At 43.0% G+C, this 21,813-nt stretch overlaps 1 protein-coding gene and 4 non-coding genes across 6 annotated transcripts; all 5 read left to right on the top strand.

Moving 5' to 3' along the window:
* Positions 1 to 879: 879 nt before the first annotated feature.
* Positions 880 to 21,409, top strand: pthlha (parathyroid hormone-like hormone a). Of its 2 annotated transcripts, none has more exons than XM_044186703.1 (4): positions 880 to 1,030; positions 13,417 to 13,533; positions 19,476 to 20,012; positions 20,706 to 21,409. In XM_044186703.1, the coding sequence occupies exons 2-3, from the start codon at positions 13,427 to 13,429 to the stop codon at positions 19,987 to 19,989; spliced, it is 621 nt and encodes a 206-aa protein (XP_044042638.1). In that variant the 5' UTR covers positions 880 to 1,030; positions 13,417 to 13,426; the 3' UTR covers positions 19,990 to 20,012; positions 20,706 to 21,409. The 2 variants fall into 2 exon arrangements, with proteins under 2 accessions (XP_044042638.1, XP_044042637.1); XM_044186702.1 differs by lacking the exon at positions 880 to 1,030 and adding an exon at positions 12,316 to 13,106.
* On the top strand, positions 15,729 to 15,801 carry trnat-ugu. The gene has a single exon. It is a non-coding gene; the product is annotated as a tRNA-Thr (tRNA).
* On the top strand, positions 16,165 to 16,237 carry trnat-ugu. The gene has a single exon. It is a non-coding gene; the product is annotated as a tRNA-Thr (tRNA).
* trnat-ugu lies at positions 17,925 to 17,997 on the top strand. Its single transcript has one exon. It is a non-coding gene; the product is annotated as a tRNA-Thr (tRNA).
* Positions 18,374 to 18,446, top strand: trnat-ugu. Its single transcript has one exon. It is a non-coding gene; the product is annotated as a tRNA-Thr (tRNA).
* Positions 21,410 to 21,813: the final 404 nt, after the last annotated feature.

Genomic DNA, 21,813 nt, shown 5'->3' with positions numbered 1-21,813 from the left:
GGTGGCACAGTGGAAACGGCAGACAGGCAGCGTCTGGCTTCGGCTCAGTCCTCACTCGTATGAAGGAGTGTTTGACCCGCCGTTCACAACCAAAACCACGACCCTCTGCTAAACATAGAGAACCTCAGACCAGATGGCACGACTGGAAACTAGAGCGCGTTGCTTTCGTGTTGGAGATTAGGAGGGATGCTACGCAAGCAGGGGTAGGCCTGACGAACAAAACCACTACTACCATGTTTTGGAGAGGTTTTTCTTTTTCCCTCCCGCCTCCAGTCAGTCAAACACAAGTCTGACAGCAGGGGGTCATTACTTAATATAGTAGGATTAAATTGAGACAAAAACACAGACTACACCGACCTAGACTGCTCTGTGTGTGAACACTGTTTTCACAATCGGCTTTTAAATTATGACATTAATCTGCCCAAGTAAAGTTTAGGTAGGTGTAGAAATAACATTTTAAGGTTGAATTTAACATGTAGGTTTTACTGCCATGCCTCAGTGACGTGCAGAAGAGTGAAAAACACTGCGAGGAGGATCAAACTGTCACAAAGTGAGAGTAAAGAAACCACAAAAACCACGACTGCTGGAAAACACCAGCTCTACCGGCCAGAGACCTGAAACGACGGCGAGCAGGCTCACGTGTGATTAGTTTAGACTCTGAATTCTGAACTAAAGTTGTGGCGTGTCTGTGTGTTTGCGAGGGAATGAAAGGACGGAGGAAAGGGGATGTGGGAGGGAGGGAGGAACAGATAGAGTGAGTAAGTTCATCCATCTAATTACTACGCAGCGCCATGGATTCTTCTTCTGCTACCGTGATGATGGTGATGACCACCGTGTGATGTCAGCAGGAGGGCTTAACTTTATTTATAAAGCTTTTCGAACCTTCACAGCCGAGCAAAGAGAGTGCAGAGACTCTCCGGCTTCTTCTCTTCAGAGGAACTCAGCTTAGGACCAGAGGAGTGAGGAAGTATTTTTCACAACTCTTCAGCGGATTCGTGATTTTCAGAAGAAGCCAGGAACTCGCATACAGGTGAGTCAACTTTGCAAAGTTAAAAAATGTGTTTCATTGTTCACATTCTTCTAAAACGTGAGGAAGAGGACCAGCGTATTTTACAGCTGAGCAAAATTAATTGTAGTCTGTTCTCAAAATCTTTATGCTTTTTCCTTCAGATTTCTTTTATCATAAATCTTTATCAAAAATGTTTTTTTTAAATTCCGCAAATTCTTGACTTTCTCAAAATATTTCGACTTTTTTCTCGAAAGATTCTGACTTTTTGGGGCCAAACCCTTTGCCTTAATTCTAATAAATCTTATATTCTCAATATTCTCAAAGTATGAAGTAGGAACTCAAACTACATTTTTGACTTTACTCTTAAAATATTACAACTCTTTTCTCATAACTTTTTGACTTTATTCTCAATATTCTACAACTTTTTTTCTCAAAATATTCTGAACTTTTTTCTCTATAACGTTTGTATGTTGCCGATGTTGATGAGATGATTCTGGACACATCTGGACCGGTGGAGTAGAGTTCTTCATGGGTTCAACATTTTGAATGTGACCTTACTCATGGAAAACCTACCCGACGTGACCCAACACGCATAAATTCATTTTCAAAAGAAAAAGAGACCTGATCTGAAAGGGATCCAAGGTCAGGTCTCGGTTCGGATCCAAGTAGACGAGCAGAGAGTTTAGGTTGTTGTGTAGAAGCCTGCAGGTAGTATTGTAGGAGGAAAGAAAGGTGCACATGACGGAGCCCAGGGAGGGACAAACTGACTCCGGGCTGTCCGAGATGATGCAGCTGTCTGGAGTTTAATAATCTTGAATATTGCTTGTACAGGTCTTAAACAGGTTTGGCTTTTATTTTCAACAATGATTCCTACAATAAACGGCTGCGACTGATGGTTTTGTTCATAATTGCTTGAGTACTTGCTTATTCTATAAAATCATAATTTCCCAGAGCCGAAGGTGACGTCTCTAAAAACTGCTTGTTTTGTCCGATCAACAAGTCCAAAAACCCCAAAATATCAAATTTATCATTATATAAAAGAGAGAAAAGCAGCAAATGTTTTTCTGCTGGGATTATTCATTTGTCTATAGACAGAAACGTATACATCATAAAGACAGTTTTAAAGATAATTAATCGCAAAAAGTTTCGACATATGGAGGCTTTAAAATTAGTTCAAAGTGGTTTAAGTATTAGCTCTGCCGACTGCCATTAGCAGGAAAGCTACAGGAGCAACGTTAGCAATCATTTAACCATGGTGTCATTATACAAACACATGAAGTTCCAATACATACAATATAATGTCATTTGTATTACCAATAGGTTTGTTTTGTTTTAAGCTAATCTTTTTTCCAGTTCACAGACAGATCCTGTCACACTAACTAAAAATCAACTATTCATTGCCATCCAAAACAGAACCTGACATAAACAGTCCACTGTCCTCTGTGGTTAGCATTGTTAGCTACACTAGGCTAATTTATTTCTTCCAAATGTAATAAAAATTGGTAAGTATTTCTAAAAACAGTGGTCAAAGACTCGGTTATGCCCTCGCTAGCAGCAGACGTAAGTTCGGTAAATGTCTTTCTGCGTTTTTCCGTTAGCTTGTTAGCTGTTGTTTCCCAGTGAAAGCGACGCTGAGCCGTCCTTCTCCTGTAATCCAAATTAAAGAAGGGTTGTGGTTTCACGCCTTCACCGACAGATACTTGTCAGCATGTCTTTGTTATTAGCCTAAAAACTTTTATAAAGAGTCAGTGCTAAATATCTTCGGTGTCTCTGCTAATCAAATCATAAACCTAAACCCATAAAGACTGATGACAAATGTTTAGCAAATCAAAACTGCTTGAAACCACTTTCTGTCCCTCTCCATATTCTAATCCAGTTTGCTGGCAGCGCAGCGCTAACCATAATCAGATCTAATTGAGCGCAGGGACGTGATTGCCTTAGTGGGATCCAAGAGTGACACACCAGCAGATTATGTACACCCATCTGGTGACATCTGCAAAAGTCCCCCAGAGACACACAGTGAGAGACAGACTGCAGGCGCCTTCCCCTTTTCTCTGAAAACTGTTGGTCGTTCGCTGCTGGAGCTTCATGCTGCGCTAACATGCAGCATGCAGAGAAGGTTTAATCTGCCAAATGGCTTCAGAAGCAACGATGACTTTGTCTTCAGTTCCAGTTTAGTCACTTATGCTGACATGATGTCTTATTTATAACTCTCCGGCTCCTTCTGATGCGACTTCAGATGGCACATCGGTGAAAACAGACATTTAGCTTCAGCTGGCCATGGTCAAATTGTCTGAAATTGTAACAGATTTTGATTTGACAGTTTCACCGTTAACACTAAATATTATTTTGTGCAGAATTAGAGTTATTTACTGTAACTCTAATGAGCTTTGTTTACTTTGCCCTCCAGTTTTCTTGTGCCAATGTTTGGTCGGCTGTTCCCCTATTTCTTAAATAATGCTCTACGTAGGGCTATGGTTAGAATATATCACAATACTAATAAGGATATGTTCCCAATGTTGTTATATAGCATGACGTGGCACTTTAGCAGAAGCACACGTAAAGTAATGAAAAGGGTTTTCAATGCACTGAACTGTGTCGCACTATTATGCTTTTTATCTGAATACAACAGAACTTCAATAATTAGTCAAATAAGCTCTAATAATAATAATAATACGTTTCTTTGACTTACAATTCAAATCAATCAACGTGATGACACGATGATAATACTATACCGAGAGTCAATAAACAATATTTAATTAATATTGTTATTGGACTGAAAAGTGATTTATTTGAGGTCCATTGACGGGACGCAATTATTATCATTACTCATTACAAAACAGCTTGTTGATGTGTGTTTTTTCTGGTTCTGGCGCTGATGTAGACGGCTCTACGGAAGCCCGGAGAGGCAAGTGAGGAAAGAAAAGTCTGGTGATCCGAGTCTGATCTAAATTGTTTTCTCTCCTGTGTTTTTGACTTAAGAACAGGTAAAATACATTTCTAGCCGAAAGAAAGATGTGTACCTTGTGTTTAGACTGCTCGGAGAAATTAAAACTCACCTGGAAGAAGACGCGAATGCTTTTAGTCCTGTTTAGAACAGGTGGTGCACTTCAGCCTCCTGTGGCCGAAATGAGTATTACAACTACAAACACTCGATCCTGACAAAAACAAAATCACCTTTTGTTTTCACCTGTTCTTCAGTCACAGACGCAGGAGAGAAACCAGTTAGATCAGACTGAGAAAACGGATCACCGTCTTTAGTTTTCTCATGTTCCTCTCAGGGCTTCCGTACAGCGCACTGCATGGAACCACGTTTTTAATTTCGCTGAACTTGAACGGAAACTGTACCGACAACAAATCACATCATACTGGGCGAAATTTAGTCATTGTAGTGATCTAACTACAGTTAGTAACGTTCACCGTGTCTGTGTTAAAGTAACCCGGATCATGGTCGCTCATTAAACTAAATAGCAAACTGCTATTTGCCATAAACTCCCCCCAAGAATCCAATGCAACATGCAAGAGCTTCATTTCTGCGTTGTGACATGACATGGCTTATTTTTAATCAAACAAATATATATATGTCATGCTTAGAAATCTCACACGGCCCGGTCTGTGCATGAAGCGACCCTACATGGGGTCCCAAACCCAAGCTTGTGACTGTGTTTTTGTGGGCTGCACTTTTCATATTATGTCAGATGGTCACAGGGTCAGGCTGGGGAGCAAAAAACCTCCGAAAATATGTCTGCTGCAGCTTTCAGTGCAGCGCACAACTCCAGAGAATTACTATTTGTGGTTGCACAGCGGTGGTGGAGCATGTGTTTCTGTGGTGGGCGTGTGTTGTATAATGTGAATGAGAGTAAAACTAGAGGGAGACGGAGTTTTTCTTTATGGCACTAAGAGTTTCTGTCCATCACAGAAAAACCCAAAAACGTACATTCCTGAATTCCTGCGTTAAAATATGTCGCCACCGAGCAAAGCCAGGGCCGCGGAGGAGGAGGAGGAGGAGGAGGGTCGAAGGTAAGCCAGAGGTTAAAATGAGAGAGAGGAAGGCCACCCCTGAGAGGAGAATGAGCGAGACGTCTCGTGGTCTCTTCATCATCCCTCAATCATCATCCCTCATCACCCTGCCCCCGCTCCTCCCCTCTGCTCGCACTTTTCCATCATTTTGCCGTCCGGCCTCCATTCCTCAGCCTGAGGAGTCCGCTGTGATTTACTGCAAGTCACACAGCTGCTGCACAAACCGCCATCACGTCTACCAAACGGAGTCTGAGGTCACTTTTTTAGCTTCACAGAATCACTTCATTTAGACCTTAAAAGCCCCTTAGACTTGTCGTGTTCAGATTAAGGTGGAACGGTCACGAAAATAAGGAACTTTAATGGGTAAAACAACTGAATCTGATTCTTATCAAACCAAAATGAAACCTTAAAAATCTGCTCTTATAGAAGATTAAGGGATTAACCCTTTAGCACCCACCAACATTTGGGGTTTGTCTGAATACATTTAAACAAATTGTCTAGTTTTGTCAGAGCCTTGCAATTAATTTGAAAGTAGAGTTTTTTTACTCTCTTAGGCTGCCACACCAGATTTTTAAGGTTTTAGATGATTATACTTTGTTGTGCATTGTACATGGATTATTGTTACATGACTGAAAAGAGTATAATTTATCCATACTACAGGTTCAAACGCTGTTAAGGCATATACGATCAGGAAGCAGAATCTTTCTTATTCAAAATCTTAATTTAAGGTTTATTTTAGTAGCTTGTCTGATAATTTTGCAAATTAAGGGACACTTGAGGCATCAAACTGAGAGATTTCTGGGTTCCTGATAGTGCTGCCACTTTTTCGAAAAATCAATTTTGAGCAAATGACAACTGACACGTAATTAGTTTCCGATTAATTCGAACACAACGCACATAATCCCTAAACTGCATTGCGGAATTGACGTCGTTCCTTTCTTTCACGGTGTCTCCACTGAGTGCCAAGCTAACAGCCTGACCCGCGATTTTCCAGTCATGATGGAATGATTGTTGTTTGCAAATCGCAGATACGTTTGCGAGTCTTGCGTCTCTCATGCTCATGCGTCGTTTGGCCTTTGCTTGCATGTTTGAAAAATTTGTACTGACGGTGCATTTCACAAACAGCCCCTGCTGTAATGCAAAGCACGGCCTGCTGCACTGTACTCTGGATTTGGACATTTCATTTCGCCTCATGTTTGAACGGTAGACAGAATTTCGTGTGTGTGTAGAGATTATGGGACGATTAAGATATTTTAATTTTTTTAGTTTTCTACTGAGTAGATGTTCCATTTGTTTGCCAAGGTGACATCTTCAAATCCTCACATTGGTGAAGCTGGAACAAGAGAACATTTGACTCAAACAATAATAAATTTATCAAAATAGTTGCAGATTAATTTTCCGCTGATCAACTAATAGACTGATTTCGTTTTGAAATGCATTAAGCTGCAGATGTTGTCCCTTTATGTCTGCCTCTTCTGTGTGGCGAGAAGCTGCGACCTGACGGGGTTAACGTCCTATCAGTGTGCTGAACGGCGTGGGGGCCTCAGGACGGAGCGGGTGGCAGAGTCAGGACCGCTGATGGGGGGGGGGGCTAACAGTACGTGCCTTTGTGAGGAGAATTGTTTTTAAAAGGAGAGGCAGGAGAGGCGGGGGGTGCGGTCGCAAAGATTAAAAGCGGACATTTGTTTTGTGTATGTCGTGCTCTGCCAAGACGCAGCAATTTTCTATGAATCTAAAACAGCTTTCCTGGCTCGGACCCCACATGCTGCCCGCTGCCAGGAAAAGACTTTTTTTCTTGTACCTGTTTACGTGCAGGTAAAGTAGCTTTCACAGGGCAGAAGCACATGAGATCTTTCTTTCCAGCCCAGTGTGCTGCACGAGGTGGGTGTCGGAGGAGGTGGGAGGGACGACGACAGGTAGTCTTTCCCACCGCTGATCCCTGACACTCCTCCTTTTGTTCTGGTGTATAAAAAACCTGCCTGGACTTCGTGTTCCTGAATCGGCTCCAACCAGAGGAGCCCATAAACTGGAAGGAACTTGACTAATTTGCAGACAAACTGGGGGAAAACGACTCCCATGATTCTCCCTGGCACCAATCATTCACCATCAAAATGGTGACTTTACACACCAAATGATGACTTGGAAAGGAACAATGGATTCTGTTTATGATCCCTAATGAATGAAAAGAGCAGCAGAAAGGTTTGTTGCATCACCACATCCAGACCTCATGTTGGCAGCCTATGTATTTAACAAATAATGTGTTCATTGTGTGCTTTTCATGTTCATACAGTGACCTTTACAGTGGAGCTGCTATTTCTGGGTAAAAATCAAGGACGCATCAATAGACTACAGTCGCCAAGCCTGAATGTTTGAGATAATTGAGTAAATTGAAAACACAGTCTGACTAAACTCAGCCAGTCGACTTAGTGTTGAGTCAGGGAACGTACTGTAAGGAAGCCCTGATAAATACCTATATCCACTCTCGACGTATAGGATTTCTCCCCCAGAAGAAAAGTCGTCGTTCCTCTTCAGGGTTATTTGGAGCTGTTGGAGGAGCGCTGCCCGTCTGAAACCCCTGGAGGCCGCCCGTAACGTTAGCTAAACATTTTGGAAGTGCACGGTGGGCTAACCCACGGCCTTTCATGCTGCTCTTTATGCTCAGTGTGTCCACACTCAGAGTAGCTGATGAGGGGGGGGGGGGGGTCAGTTTAGCTGGGACACTGATTAAAGTTGCCCCAAAACAAACCCAGGTCCAGATGAATTTATTCAAAAATATGGCCAACCCAGGCAGGGTGGACATATGAGTCAACCCCAGAGGTGTTAAGCCTCTCTGGGACATTAGCAGGACTTTAAACCTGTTGTTCCCAACTTTGTCTGGTGTACCACCCAGCACCCCTTTATCAGCACCTCTGGTCACGTTCCAGATGTGTTCATTTCAATTGGTTTAAAGCTATTATCAACATTTTCATAACAACAATGGATGAAATGACTGTGTGTAAATGTGAAAGGGTTCGCTCGTAGTGACACCTGTACAGAGAATTATGGTCCGACTCTGCAGCCCTACGGAGCTTTTTAGCCTCTTTCAGCCCGTTGTTTTGGTTTTCCGGCCCACAGCTTCACTGTTCTGGTTCCCTCTCAGCTCTCAGAGCGTAAAAAGCTGTAAAAAGCCTCTGAACTCGAGCTGCTCGGCAGCAAACAGCAGGCAGACGCAGTCAGAGAGCAGCTGCTGGACATAGCGGAGCATCTAGCTGCTGAAGAGCCAGATGTTTCCCTCAGCAGCTGCTGGAGACCAAACACAGAGCTGACAGAGAGAAGACCGGACTGACGTCCATCAGGAGACACAGACACGCCTCCTGATGAAGCGTCATGTGACTCTGACACGCCTCCTGATGAAGCGTCATGTGACTCTGCAGCTGCTGGGCGGAAACAAGCAGCTGTTTGATCACAAGTTCAACACGTCGACTTAAAAGCTGTTAATGTTTACAGATCGTTTCCGTTGGCCCCAAGTGGACAAAAAATTGTTATTGCAGGTTTAATTATATAAAAGCAGTCACAGTGAACCTGGAATTTATGTTTGGTAAAGTTTGGTGCTACTGCCACTTTTATTCATTATGTTTGGTGATCTATTTCGACCTCTCTTTGGGCGCTAACTCGTTTTTCTGTGGTACACATAATATTTTGTTCGATTCCAGCCAGTATATGCCGTTTGGAAACCACTCCCAACTGGTTTTTAAAATCATAACTTCTATTTTTTTTTTTTTTTTTACTTTAGCTGAGCTACTCTGCAATCTTTCCAAGCACCCCTAGTAACCCCCCCCCCAGTACTAGTACCCCTGGTTGGGAATCACTGCTTTAGACTATTAGTCCAGTTTAAAGCCGAATAAATCAGCTATTGTTGAACTTGCTCACACAGCAAAAAAAGTCTGTGTGCAAAGTCTGCATCACAAAGAAGTCAACTGGCTAAAAAGTAAGTAACAATAATCATATGTCTGTTGTTTCTAAACTTGCTTCAAACCCAGTATTCACATAGTACTGGGATATAAAAAAACTTGTACAACTATGAAATGTTGATGCCACATGCTTGTGTAAACATTTTCCCCCACAAATGATTTCCACACAGATTTTTTGGGGGTCCTGTCTGAGAGATAAGACCCTCTGTGTGTGCGTTGGGCTGGTTTTCTCTCTCGGAGATCTGTTTTTAATTGTCGGAGGCGACAGCTGGAACGCATTGCTGATATTTCAACACGTGTCAGTCAGAGCAGTGGAGGGGAATGGCGCTGCTGCCCGCAGTGTTTGTCTGACTTACTGTTGTTTGCTCTTTAGAACGGAGGGAAGGTTCCCATGTGTGGAGGTTAACTCGGGAAACTCGTGTGCTTTACTTAAAGCCACCATGTGTAGATTTTTACGTGATTATTTTTCAGATTATTCTGATGGCATAAGTTTTTTGGTGCAGTCTGTGTTGTTTCTGCCTGTTCTTCATCTCGTATCTGTGTGCCCCAGTGTCTTTTTTGATACTACCAGTAGGAGTCACCAAAGTCAGAAATTAGCTTGAATAAGTCCGCGTTTTGCAGTTAAAAGCAGGACAACCCGACCCCCCCCCACCTGTTTTTTAAATTACAACTCCGAACGGAAGTCACGTACGTAACTACGGTTCTATGAATGTCGGATGACCACCGCTGATGTACGCAACATCACAGATTTTTCACAGACGGTGTGAAGGTGTTGAACAGAATTCGATCAGTAAACTTCGTGACAAATGTGCAATATTTTGTGTATAAGTGGAAATTCTGGAAAGGTCAAGAAGTCACCAGAATTTGGGGGGGTTCATCCTCTGGGGTTTATGAATATGACTAGCCCTGATCCAGTACCACGGTCCGGGATGGCCGTCGCCCAGAACTTTGACATTTCAGTCGCTCCACTGCTCACGAAATGAGTTACGAGAAGAATGTTGAAAAGCGAACTCACCGGATAGCAGGCTATGAAAAAATGACGTGCAAAGTAACAAAAAACATGAATTACGCAGAATTTCTTCTTCAGTCTTGAATTATTATTTACTGCTCCGAAGATGCGGGTAAACATCTCTGGGGATCAAGGCAGAAACAGGTGTTACGGGTAACCATAGGTCCGAACCCGAGTGTCCAACAAGCTGATTGGTTGATTCAGCTCCTGTCAGGAGGCAGCTTTGAAACAGAAAAGATAAAACAGTGTTGCCAGAAAATATATAAAGAAGACCATCAGTTTTTCAGTAGTATTTCTGTAATTTTATTAATTTCGTGGAGTGTTGAGTGATTGAAATGACCGGCTTCCGTGAGAAGAAGTGCCCCGTATCACGATCTAGATCTGGACCAGGGTTTTGGACAGGGAAAAATGCTTCCTATTTAAGATTAAATAAATTGCAAAGGAAGACTTTAGTTGGACTGTATTCTGTGCTTTATATTTCCTCAGGCTAATAAATGCAGCACAGTATGAGAGGTTACATAAGAGCAAACTGAGCCAAGGAGCAGTGACAGTGTTGGTGGTCTGAGGCTTTTAAGTGTGAAGCTGTTTGATCCTCAAACGCAAGGAATGTTTCCACCCAGAGTCAAAGTTAACACGATTAGATTAGATCAGATTAGATTCCTGTAATCGAATGTAATGATCTGTGTGGGAGCTGTTAATGGTCAGATGGAAATATGTGTTAAAGTACAGAGCATGAAGTTAAAGATGATAACAGTTCATTATAACAGTGTGTCTCTGCCGACATACAGAGCAGAAGAAGCTTCGCATTATCTGATGTGTAAAATGTATGTAAGTTTGAATAATCTGCTGTAGGTTAGAGGCTGTAGAGGAGGTCACGCACTTTGTACTCTCAGCTGATCACAGTAAAGATGGATGTATGCTTCAAATGAACTAGGCCAACCACCTTTAATTGGGCGTGATTGTTGGAAAGTTACTAAAATTGTCAGACATTTTATTTTTCCCCCTCTGAAATGGCATCAAGGTTGTTTTTTTTTTTTTACATTTTTGGAGATTTTCAACCTCATCATGACTCAGAAGTCTGCAGCTTTTTATAGAAGCCCAGAGCAGCGAATGTTAGCCAATAATGTTTTGGTTCTGTTATCTCGTGAGTCACAACTTAATAAGACTTTCATGGTGTTGTACTCGGTTGTTCACGTGAAAAGTGACAGAAGTAGTTTTAGAGAGAAGTTCAGCCCCTGCAGTCTTTTACGCGAATGCAAACCTAGCCAACTGGGTCTGATTGGATTACAAAAATTGTCGAACGCTTCACTGTTTCGTAAACTTCTCACATGACAGATACGTAACGTAAGGTTTGACGCAGTCGTCACTCTGTGTAGAGTTTTTGTGTTTTCGTGCTGCATATCTTGACATTGCTGACAGTTCAGGGTTCAGCCTGCCAGACTTCATGTCCAGAGGCCGGGTGCTGTACCTGAGACAGACCACCTGACTCCTCAGGTCTTCAGTGGGCGTATAAAGGCCAGCGGTGGCCCGGAGTGAAATGCTGTGAAACCCACTCAAAGCAGCTGTCACTGTGCATCACACAGCAAGAGCTTCAAACAGGAAATACCTCCGAGTCTCAGCACGGGGATAAAGTCATCTGCAGATACGTGTGCCATTCAGTTTTCATAAACTTCAGTTTTTATTCTACCATTTGAAACAGTTCTGAAATGAAATTTGCATTTTTATTCAATTATTTATTTCATTTCAATTCAGTTTTATTTATAGAGCGCCAACTCATAACAGAAGATGTCTCATCGCGCTGTAAGGTTTAAAAAAAGATTCTGTTTTCTTGTACATTATATTTACTAAAGTGGGAAAAGCAAATGTACAGCTGCTTGTTTTTAGATATTTGACATAAAACAAAATGTTTATAAGTACGGTTTCAGAAAAAGGTGTTGTTTTAGTCATTTTTTTGTTTTTGTTATCTTTATCTTTGTCTCATCTTCAATTAAATTAATTTTATTTATATAGCACCAATTCATAACAGGAGTTATCTCTTTGCACTTTTCCTTTAGAGCAGGTCTGGACCAAACTCTTTATAATATTATAAAAGAGTGTGATAATAGTAAACTTTATTTATATATCACCTTAACACTCCAATACTCAAGTTCTTTAGATTACAATCACAAAAAGGTTAAAAGAAGAATAGTAACAGTCAACATTAATAATGTTATAAGGACAAACAGGAGGGCCGACTGTAGTTTTGGCACTAATCGCCCCTCATAGCTCTTCCAGCTGTGTTCTCAGAATGACTCGAAGTTTGTTGCGTCGTAATCTGTGTTGTTTGATTTTTGCCTTTGTTTTGTTTTGGGGTTTTCTGTAATTGTCATTTTCTGTGTTTTTGTTGTTGACTTGTCATCTTTAAGTGAAGCATGGATTCATTTTCCCAGCCTTCACACTGAAATATTAAAACACCAGACTCAGGATCAAATGGACAAATCAGTGAACGTACGGCGTTTTTGGCACTTATTGACCTCCGTAGCTCCAGCTGTGGTTTCAAGTCGACTCACTGTGTGCTGCTCGAGTGCCACCTTCCTGCCGTTTCTTCTTTTCTTTTCACTATCTGCCTCCTCCACATTAGGTGGGCAGAGACATCACGGAGGCCCTCCTCCTTGTTAATAAGTCCTCCCCTTCCCTTCGCCTCTGACCTTCTCAGGCAGCATGCAGCAAACGTTCCCATCAGACCGACCTGCAGCAGCAGCAGCAGCAGCAGCAGCAGCAGTGCAGCCTCAGCTTGTCCCGCCGCTGGCTGCCCTGCCGTCACTCTAACGCTCACCTTTAACCGCAGGACACCTGGAGGACCGCTGGAGCTGCAGCTGGACTTCTTCGTCTCCGCTTTAAGGAGTTTAAAAACTGAGGAACAATAAAGTACTAAAGACGAACTCCTGGATGTCTCTTGGCTCGTGGGGATTTTTTTTTTCCTTTCCCCAAGGTGTCATCACCTGGATAGTGTCTCCTGAGACGCTCTTTATTTGTGGTGGAAAGTCAGACTGGAAAGTTTGAGAAAGGACATAAGTGAATTATTTTTCTTTTTGTTACTTTATCTTTTTCCGTGTGGGACAGACACTGCTGTGGGAAAGTAAGTTCCCCCCATTAACTCGTCTTCTTCTCCCCCTTCTTGTTTTGGTTTGTTTAATTTCAGCTTTGTTGTGGCTTAATTTGGAGTTTGCTCTGAAACATGCTGGACTGGTTTCTGCAGCCGTCTGGTCTCGTCTGCAGAGTGTGGAGTGAAGCAGGGCTAATCATTTCAACAACTGGGGCTCAGAGAAAAACTCTTGTCAGAGTTTAGAGATAGATGGTGCAAGATGCATTTTAAGTCAAAACTGTTCTGAGATATAAACGGATGCATTTTCACCTCCGGTTGTCGATGTTTGTTTGTGTCTTTACAGAAACTCCACGATGTTCTGCTCCAGGAGAGTCCTGCAGCAGTGGTGCTTCGCTCTTTTCCTTCTCTGCTCTCCGGTGCCGCACTTTGGACGGCCAATTGATGCCCTGAGCAGCAGAATGTAAGTCTGCATTTTATTTTTTGCACACTTTTCTGCTTTTTAACTCTCTTTTCGCTTAAAAACATCAGTCTGTGTTCCTCAATCCAACTCTTAGGAGAGCTGAAAAAGCGGAATAAACTTCCAGATAATCTTTTTTTCCGATATTTGCACGTTTCTTTTGATTTATTTCCAGCTCCCCCCGACATGGTGGGCGAGGCTGGAAAATGTATTCATTTGTGAATCGTGCCGGCAGCTGTTTAGTTAGCCGTCGCCCACCTGTGTGTTTACCTAAAGCAGAAGCCGTCTCGGTGTGATAAACTCCCAGCGGCTCCGTCTGAAACCCTCGCTGCCTCTTTCCATCCAGGACTCGGAGGGTTTGTTCCTCTGTCTCGGACACTTTCGGGGCCTCGGCAGGAGCTTTCAGGCTTCTGTCCTCGCAGCTTTCTAACACCCTCTGCATGTTGGTGTCCATCCCCGGACAAAGACTTTGAGTCTTTGCGAAGGAGGGAAATGAATAATGCTGATGTTCGGCTCGGCTGTGGACCAAACCAAACCTGCCGCTCCTGCTGAGGTGTTTGATGCCAAACTGCATAAATGTTCTTTCAAGTTGTTAAGCCAGAACGCTAAACTTTGGAAAGATAATATCGCTGAGGCAGTTTTTGGATGTAATCAGTTTTTAATGAAACAGTGGGGAGATGCTCTAAAGGCAGGCAGGCTTTTGGATTTCTGTAACTCTGAAACAATCTGTAAGTAAGATTTTCTCTAAACTTCTGGCCTCGCTGACTGAAGTCTCAGGGGAGGGAGATCACATCTGAAATGCATTTTGGTGGCGGCAGTTGAATTTTGAGCCCGGTTGGTGAAGGAAGAGAGTCAAGTCTTCAAGTGATTCAAGCCGTGCGTCGTCCAGGTTTCCCTGTTCGGGACCGGGGACGTTGCTGTCAGCGTGGGGGGCCCGTTAAGCTCGTGTCAGGGGAACTCGAGCTACACCCGTTGTGTGATACGCACCTAATAGGATTTCGGGACGGGGGTTAACGCCACCTGAGTGGAAAGGAAAGCACGGGCGCGATGAAAAAATCACACAGCGGTGGAAGCTGGTGACCTCTGACCCTCCTCCATCTGCTGCTGTGGCCTTCAGTCACAAAACGTAGATTTAGCTTGAATCTGGCTCCGAAACACGTCAGAGACGGTGGACCCGACGTTTCTGGGTTCAAATCCAGTCAACTCTGAATATCGTTGCAAAAGTTTCTGATCCTAATAGAGCTGCAACGATTAGTCAATTATTTAATTAGTAGATCAAAAGAAAATCAATAGAATTTTGACATTCGATTAATCATTTGTCATTTTTAAGCAAAAAATGTTAATGTTAAAAACATTTAATGTTTCCAGGTTCTCAGATGTGAGGATTTGCAGAGTAAACTGAATATTTTCGGGTTTTGGACGTCGGAAGACATCATCGCCTCGTGCTGTAAGATACTGTGATGGACATTTTTCACAGTTTTCTGAGGTTTTGTTGATCGACTAATCAAGATAATAATTGGCATCTTAATCGATAATGAAAATAATCTTTAGTTGCAAAGCAAAGCTCTTTCGGAAACCTTTTTTTTTTTTTTTCATTTCACAAGAGAAGAAGAAACTCTGAGCTGTTAAACACAAGCAGCTGTACAACAACGTCGCCTGAATAAAACACTCTGGTTTAGATCAGGAGCCGTCTGATCAAAGAATAAAAGAGAACGATTTTGAATCTGATCAGACTTTCGAGGCCAGCGTTCGGGACTTTTCCGTCTGCATCATCGCAGGTTGCTCGTTTCTGAGAGTTTTTCTTCTCACATGTTTATTTTGAATATTTTCAGAAGCTTAAGGAGGTGAAACGTTTCAGGATTTGACCTGGAAAAAACGTTTTCCTGATTTCCTGTCCAGTTAGTCAGTTTTTTGGCTGATCCTGGTTCTGATCCTGGAGGTTCAGAAACCCCCCGTTAGAGAAGAAGTGCGGGTTTTGTTTATTTGTATAAGGTGCAGATAGCGCAGTCATGTGACCATGTTTTGCTGATTATTATATAATGATCAATATGTGCCTCAGTGTAGAACATTTGTGTGCTGATATATTTGGCACATGAATGTTTGATATTTGAATGAGACTGCAAAACTTCTTTCTCTTTAAATTCTTTGGTGTTTTCTGGATTTTTTGCCGAGTCTTGTGGGTGCGATTAGGAAGGCGGGGCTCCATAGCTCAGGGGTTAGAGCACTGGTCTTGTAAACCAGGGGTCGTGAGTTCAAATCTCGCTGGGGCCTGTGACATGTTTTCAAAATCTGGCTTCTGGATGAACAAAGTTCAGTGTTTCTTCAGTTTGTAATACAGCAGTCGCAGAACTGTGACGTTTCACCTGTAGGTGGCGCTAAAGCAACATGAAAAATAAGAAGCGTGACATCTGAAAACTATTAAAGATCTCAGAGTTCGGTGTAAAGATGAGCCGTGGCCGACGGAAGGAACGTGTTCTTCTGTTTTATGCAGATAGCGCGGCGGCCATGGGACTGTATAGATTTTTGCAACATTTATGTGCTTATATATGAATATATATATATATATTGTATATTTGGCACATGAATGTTTGATATTTTAATTTAGTGTTTTGCAAGAAATCCAAGACGAAAGCGGGCTCCATAGCTCAGGGGTTAGAGCACTGGTCTTGTAAACCAGGGGTCGCGAGTTCAAATCTCGCTGGGGCCTTCAGCTGTTTATCTCCAGCTGTAACTTTAGACCATCAGCTCCTTAAAAAATGTGATGATGACCTGAGTTTAAATGAACCTCCAGGATCAGAACCAAACCATAACAGCAAGCAGAGCCATGCATCATCAGTCGACCCTGACCCGAGTCCATCTCCGAGGCGCGGGAGCTTCGGGACTTGAACAGACAAACATTTGAGCGCGAGCCAAAGCAGCGCTGGGAAATGACACGCTGCTGATTTTAGGAAACACACTCCTTCTTTCATTCCTCTCCCACAGAGAGAAACAATTAACATCAGGTAGGACGGGGGCGTTGGAGCGCTGCCACCTCAGGATGTGTCAGGGCCGTTTTCCTCCTCCTTTCCTCTGGCTGGCAACTGTTTGATGTGAGCTTTATTAAAGGTAAAAACAGAGCCGGATCACTTTTCAAAGCTAGTTCTCCCAGGGAGTGTGCTTTTTTTTTTCTCTTTAGGCTGCGATTTACAGGAAATATCTGTATGCATATAAACAAAAGCTGCTCTCAGGGGCTCCCTCTGTGTTTGGGAGGCGAGTTTTGTTCAGGATATTATTATTATTCAGCAGAAAAATACACTTTCACCTTGGGGGAGCTGAATAAGAAAGAGAACTTAATTTTTTCTGTCCGTGTGGTTTCATCAGGTTGAAATTGCTTCCTTTGATTTAGCTTTTTGTCTTTTGCCGGTCGACAGGCTTCAGTTTTTCCAACTAAACTTTCGTCTGCTGCTGTAAAACCTCCGTAACTGAATCCAAATCAAACTGTAAATCATTTCTATGCAGTTCTGTGGAGCTAAACGCCCTCCAGATAAAACTGACCTCTCCAAAGGGGGGGAGGAGGAGGGCATCATGGGAAACTCTGACAGCTAAAGGGCGGCGCTGAGCTCCAATCAGCAGCCGGTATCTGCCATTGAAGCCGGCGTGTTTGTGTGCTCAGACACCTGAAGTGTTTGGCCGGCGTTGGTGCTCGGTGGTTCCCAGGCTTCGAGCCGTGCCCTCTGCCTCTCTGTTTTTCTAAGAGTTAAGACTCTGAGTAACGCGACACCGCGGCAAAGCAAAGCCCGAATCCTTCTGCCGCTCCGGCTCTATCTGGAAAGATAACAGGTCGTCCCATCTGGGCAGAAGCACAGCTGATGGAGAGCTGGAGCTCCTCTTTCTTCTGTCACGCCTTTAAACTTTGTTAAAGTCCACTGTTGTTTTAGTTTTTTCTCTATACTCTAAATCTTTTATTTATTTATTTATTATTATTATTATTATCTACCGACAAGCAGGTCAATGTTTTCAGTCCCGTTTGTCTGTTTTTGTAGTTGCAGGATTACATTACATTGTCCAAAGGGCCATCATGACATCTCAAAAACACAACAAATTTCAATGAAGTTTGGTGTGAAGTTCAGCCAAGGGCTCAGTGTTGTCTGTGCAGACAGCCCCCCCATGTGGCCTTGTTGTGCCATGACTGCATAGGTCAGGCGTTGGACTGCTGGTCTTGTAATCCAGGGGTTGTGAGTTTAAATGTCGCTGAGGCCTCCAGACGTTTTCAAAGATTTCCTTTGATTTAATTCATATTCCATCACAACTCTTGTGCAACTGCAAACACAAGTCTAATGAAGTTTACTTGTGCGGACAGTGTCACCATGTGGACATTTAATGTAGTTCTTTCCCAGGCAGGAGACTCAGCACAGGGCTCCATAGCTCAGGGGTTAGAGCACTGGTCTTGTAAACCAGGGGTCGCGAGTTCAAATCTCGCTGGGGCCTGTGACATATTTTCAAACTTTCCTTCTGGATGAACAAAGTTCAGTGTTTCTTCAGTTTGTAATACTGCAGTCGCATGCAGAACTGCAATGTTTCATGACGTTTCACCTGTAGGTGGCGCTAAAGCAACATGAAAAATAGGAAGCGTGACATCTGAAAACTATTAAAGATCTCAGAGTTCGGTGTAAAGATGAGCCGTGGCCGAATGAAGGAGCGCGTTCTTGGGCCTCAGTGTAGATTTTTTAACATTTGTGTGCTGATATATTTGGCACATGAATGTTTGATATTTGAATGAGTCTGAAAAACTTCTTTCTCTTTAAATTCTTTGGTGTTTTCTTGATTTTTTTGCCGAGTCTTGTGGGTGCGATTAAGAAGGCGGGGCTCCATAGCTCAGGGGTTAGAGCACTGGTCTTGTAAACCAGGGGTCGTGAGTTCAAATCTCGCTGGGGCCTTCAGCTGTTTTAAGAAATTATCTCTCCGAATGTGTCAAATTCAGTCTGAATGAAACTCGTGTACAATTACAAACAGCCATATTAACTGTGAGTGAGATTCTGCCCAATTCATCGTCGTAGTCCTGATGTCACCTGAGAGCATTTAGGTACTCGCTCTCTGGCTGCTCTGAAGTCAGTTTCATTAAAAATCCCAGCAGACCTCGGCCCCCTCTTGTTCTTCTTTTGTAGCGTTTGTGGCACTGGTTTTTTATCCCCCGGGGTCTGAGTGCCATGAATCTGTCAGTTAACGTCCATATTAATGAAAAGTGAAGCGCCAAAGGTTTCGCTTTGCTCAAACGTGCCATGATCGCATTAATGACCAATCAAAAGGAAAACTGGCTTTTTTCTGTAGAAAAGAAAAAGAAGAGAAAACTCATCTGGACCTCCTCATGCAGGGTGGAGATCTTCGGTATCAGTTTTAACAACCCTGGAAGCAGATTCAGCTCCTGCGGTTCGATGAATCATGTCGTCTCATGGATGCAACAGGGAGTTATTGGAAAACTGCTGGGCTGTTTGAAGCCTTCACTCTCGTTCCTTTGCTTATGCTGCTCTCTGCTGGGGAAACAAGTGAACTTCCCAAATCCAGTTTCTTCTAGGCCTACTACTTTCCCTCCTGCAGCAGGGTGTAAATATAATATTCTCTCACATGACTATACATTACTTTGGCAGACGCTTTTGTCCAAAGCAGTGTAGAAGTCACCATAACTCAAAAGCGTTAAAATGAGGTTTGGTGAAGTTCAGCCATGAGGAACAAGAGGGAGTTTTTGTTGTTGTTTTTTAATATTAAAAGTCCTGAATTTATGACATTTAAATGCAGGACTTGAACTTGTAAAGAAAGATAGTAAAGAACACTTTTATTTAATTAAAAATGGACTTCTGAGGTACTTCCCTGCCGTCTCGGTAGGATGTAATTGTACTACATATATTTGAAATATGTAAAAATGAAAGAAAAGTCTAACTGAAGCAAATATTCGGTGTGATTTTTTGCAGAAAACGGTCTGTGACTCATGCTCAGCTGATGCACGACAAAGGCCGGGCGCTGCAGGACTTTAAGCGCCGCATGTGGCTGCAGGGGCTTTTGGACGAAGTCCACACGGCGGAGATCCGCGACCTCCCGGTCCGGACCGCCGGCGGAGGCGGGAGCAGCAGCGGCGCCGGCTTCGGGCTCCCGGGGGTCAGCCTGGGCATCAACCTGAGCACCACCGGCAGCACCCTGCACTCCAAACCCCCCGGAGGAACCAAGAACCTCCCCATCAGCTTCAGGCTGGAGGAGGAGGAGGGCACCAACCTGCCGCAGGAGACCAACAAGTCTCAGACGTACAAAGACGGCGTGCTGAAAGCACCCGGCAAGAAGAAGAAGAAAGGGAGGTCCGGGAAGAGGCGGGAAGGAGACAAGAGGAAGAGGAGGGCGCGTTCGTTGGGGTGGAGGCTGGAGGACGAACCCGGGAGTGGACTCCACCTGGAGTGGAGGTCTCTGCTCGGCCTGCAGAGGGCGCTGCTTTAAAACGCTGTCAGTCTCTGACAAAGGTGAGTCCACAGCTCAAAGTCTAGAAGTAGTTTTTAAAACTAGTTCTGAGAGAGTAGACCTTTGAAGAAAACGTTATTCCTTCAGGCCTGAAGCAACACGACAACATTAGAAAAGTCTTTGCTTCAAAGCTTCTCTACATTTGCACTCGAGGTCGCAGATGAAGTAGTGAAAACAACTCGGGGGATTTACACGCCGTAAGAGCAACATAAAACTGGAAAGGCAAACTCACCAAACTAAGTCCTGAGCACGAAGGCTTCGACTGAACGTGCCGGTTTAAAGCGAGTCTCGTCTTCCTGAGTGCGGTGTCCGTTAGTACAGGGAAATGCACTCAAACAAGAAACACACACTCCGTGATTTAATACCTGCGTGTTCTTACGATCTAGAAATCAGACGGAAACCTTCGGCAGATTAGAAACTTCCTCATCAGTGCTCAAAGACGACTAAACGCTGGGAAACCACTGCAATCCAGTTAAAGTTAATAAGTAAGAGCGCTGGACGAATGTTAATCGATTTGCTACTAAACCTCTAGCTATCTTAATGAATTCTTGTGAGTAGCATCTCTGCATTACTTCAACTTTAATACCTTTTGTCATATTAACATTGTGTCTGATGTCAATTCTGATGTGAAAGCACCAGAAACACAGTAGACCAGCGAGCTGACCTGCGTCTCCCTCTTTGTGCTTGTCTTTCAGGAACAGCTGGGGTGGACTCCTAAATACTCACGTCACAGTCTTCTGTAATAGTGATTGTTTGGAAAGAAATTGGAAAATATTTATTGTCTGTAAATATTCTAAATATAGCAGGATAAATAGCAGAATATGATAAAAAAAAAAACTTATTTGATGCTCTGTGAGGCAACAGATTTTAATCTTTGTGAATCCTTGCTTTTTTCTTTTTTTTATTCCAATTATGTCAGATTGTTTTGGCGGTAATTTATTTTGTCTGAATGGTGTATTTATTTTGTAAATGTATCGAGGTGCTGCTGACCTTCTATATTTTTGTACCATATTGCACTTTAGATATATAAATATAAATATATATACCATTAATTTTGTTCATTGACTTGTTTTTGTGGTTGACTGAAATGAAGAAAAATCGACGGTGTTATTTTCCAGTTTGATTCTTGACCTTTCGCTCTGTTCAGACGTCCAGTTTTTGGTTTCTTTGCTGCTGTGTTTTCGGATGCTTTCGGCTCTGATCGAAGCTGCTTGTTGTCTCACTCGTGTGTTCGACCCTCCTGCTGCCTTCAGTGTCTCCGTTTCCTCCACGGCCCGCTCTGCTTCTCAATGCCAAAGTTCAGATTTGTACATAAACCAAACACGGCTCGATATTGTTGTTTTTGGCACTTGCACTGAGATAAACACCCTGTACTGAACAGATTAAACATTTGACAGTATCCTCCTCGCAGTCTCCCGTGTCTTTGATGTCACTTTGTCCTATTATTGGTAATGAGAATGCAGAAATCCACAGGAGGAGGCTGTAAAGTCCTCATCTGCAGCTCTGACTTGTGCTGCCCCCGGAGGTATTCAATTACATCTCGTTTAAGCCTCAAAATGTCGCAAAAATGTCTATTTTCAATAAGTTCTTCAACTCTACTGAAAACTGCATGGCAGATTATTTCCTATTAATCTCCAGTCACTCAAATCACTTCACTAAAAGCTGCTTTCATTGATTTTTGGCCACCAAAACGTCACAATGATCTGACAGACGGGCTTCAGATAGAGCTGCAACAATTAGTCGAGCTATTGAAAATGAATCTGCAGCTATCTGACGGGTATTTCTTTCCAGTCTCTGTCCTCA

This window comes from Siniperca chuatsi, linkage group LG23, assembly GCF_020085105.1.
Source record: "Siniperca chuatsi isolate FFG_IHB_CAS linkage group LG23, ASM2008510v1, whole genome shotgun sequence".
NCBI classification, from domain to species: domain Eukaryota; kingdom Metazoa; phylum Chordata; class Actinopteri; order Centrarchiformes; family Sinipercidae; genus Siniperca; species Siniperca chuatsi.
Note: the sequence above shows the minus strand (reverse complement) of the source record. Positions and strands in the feature narration are given on the sequence as shown.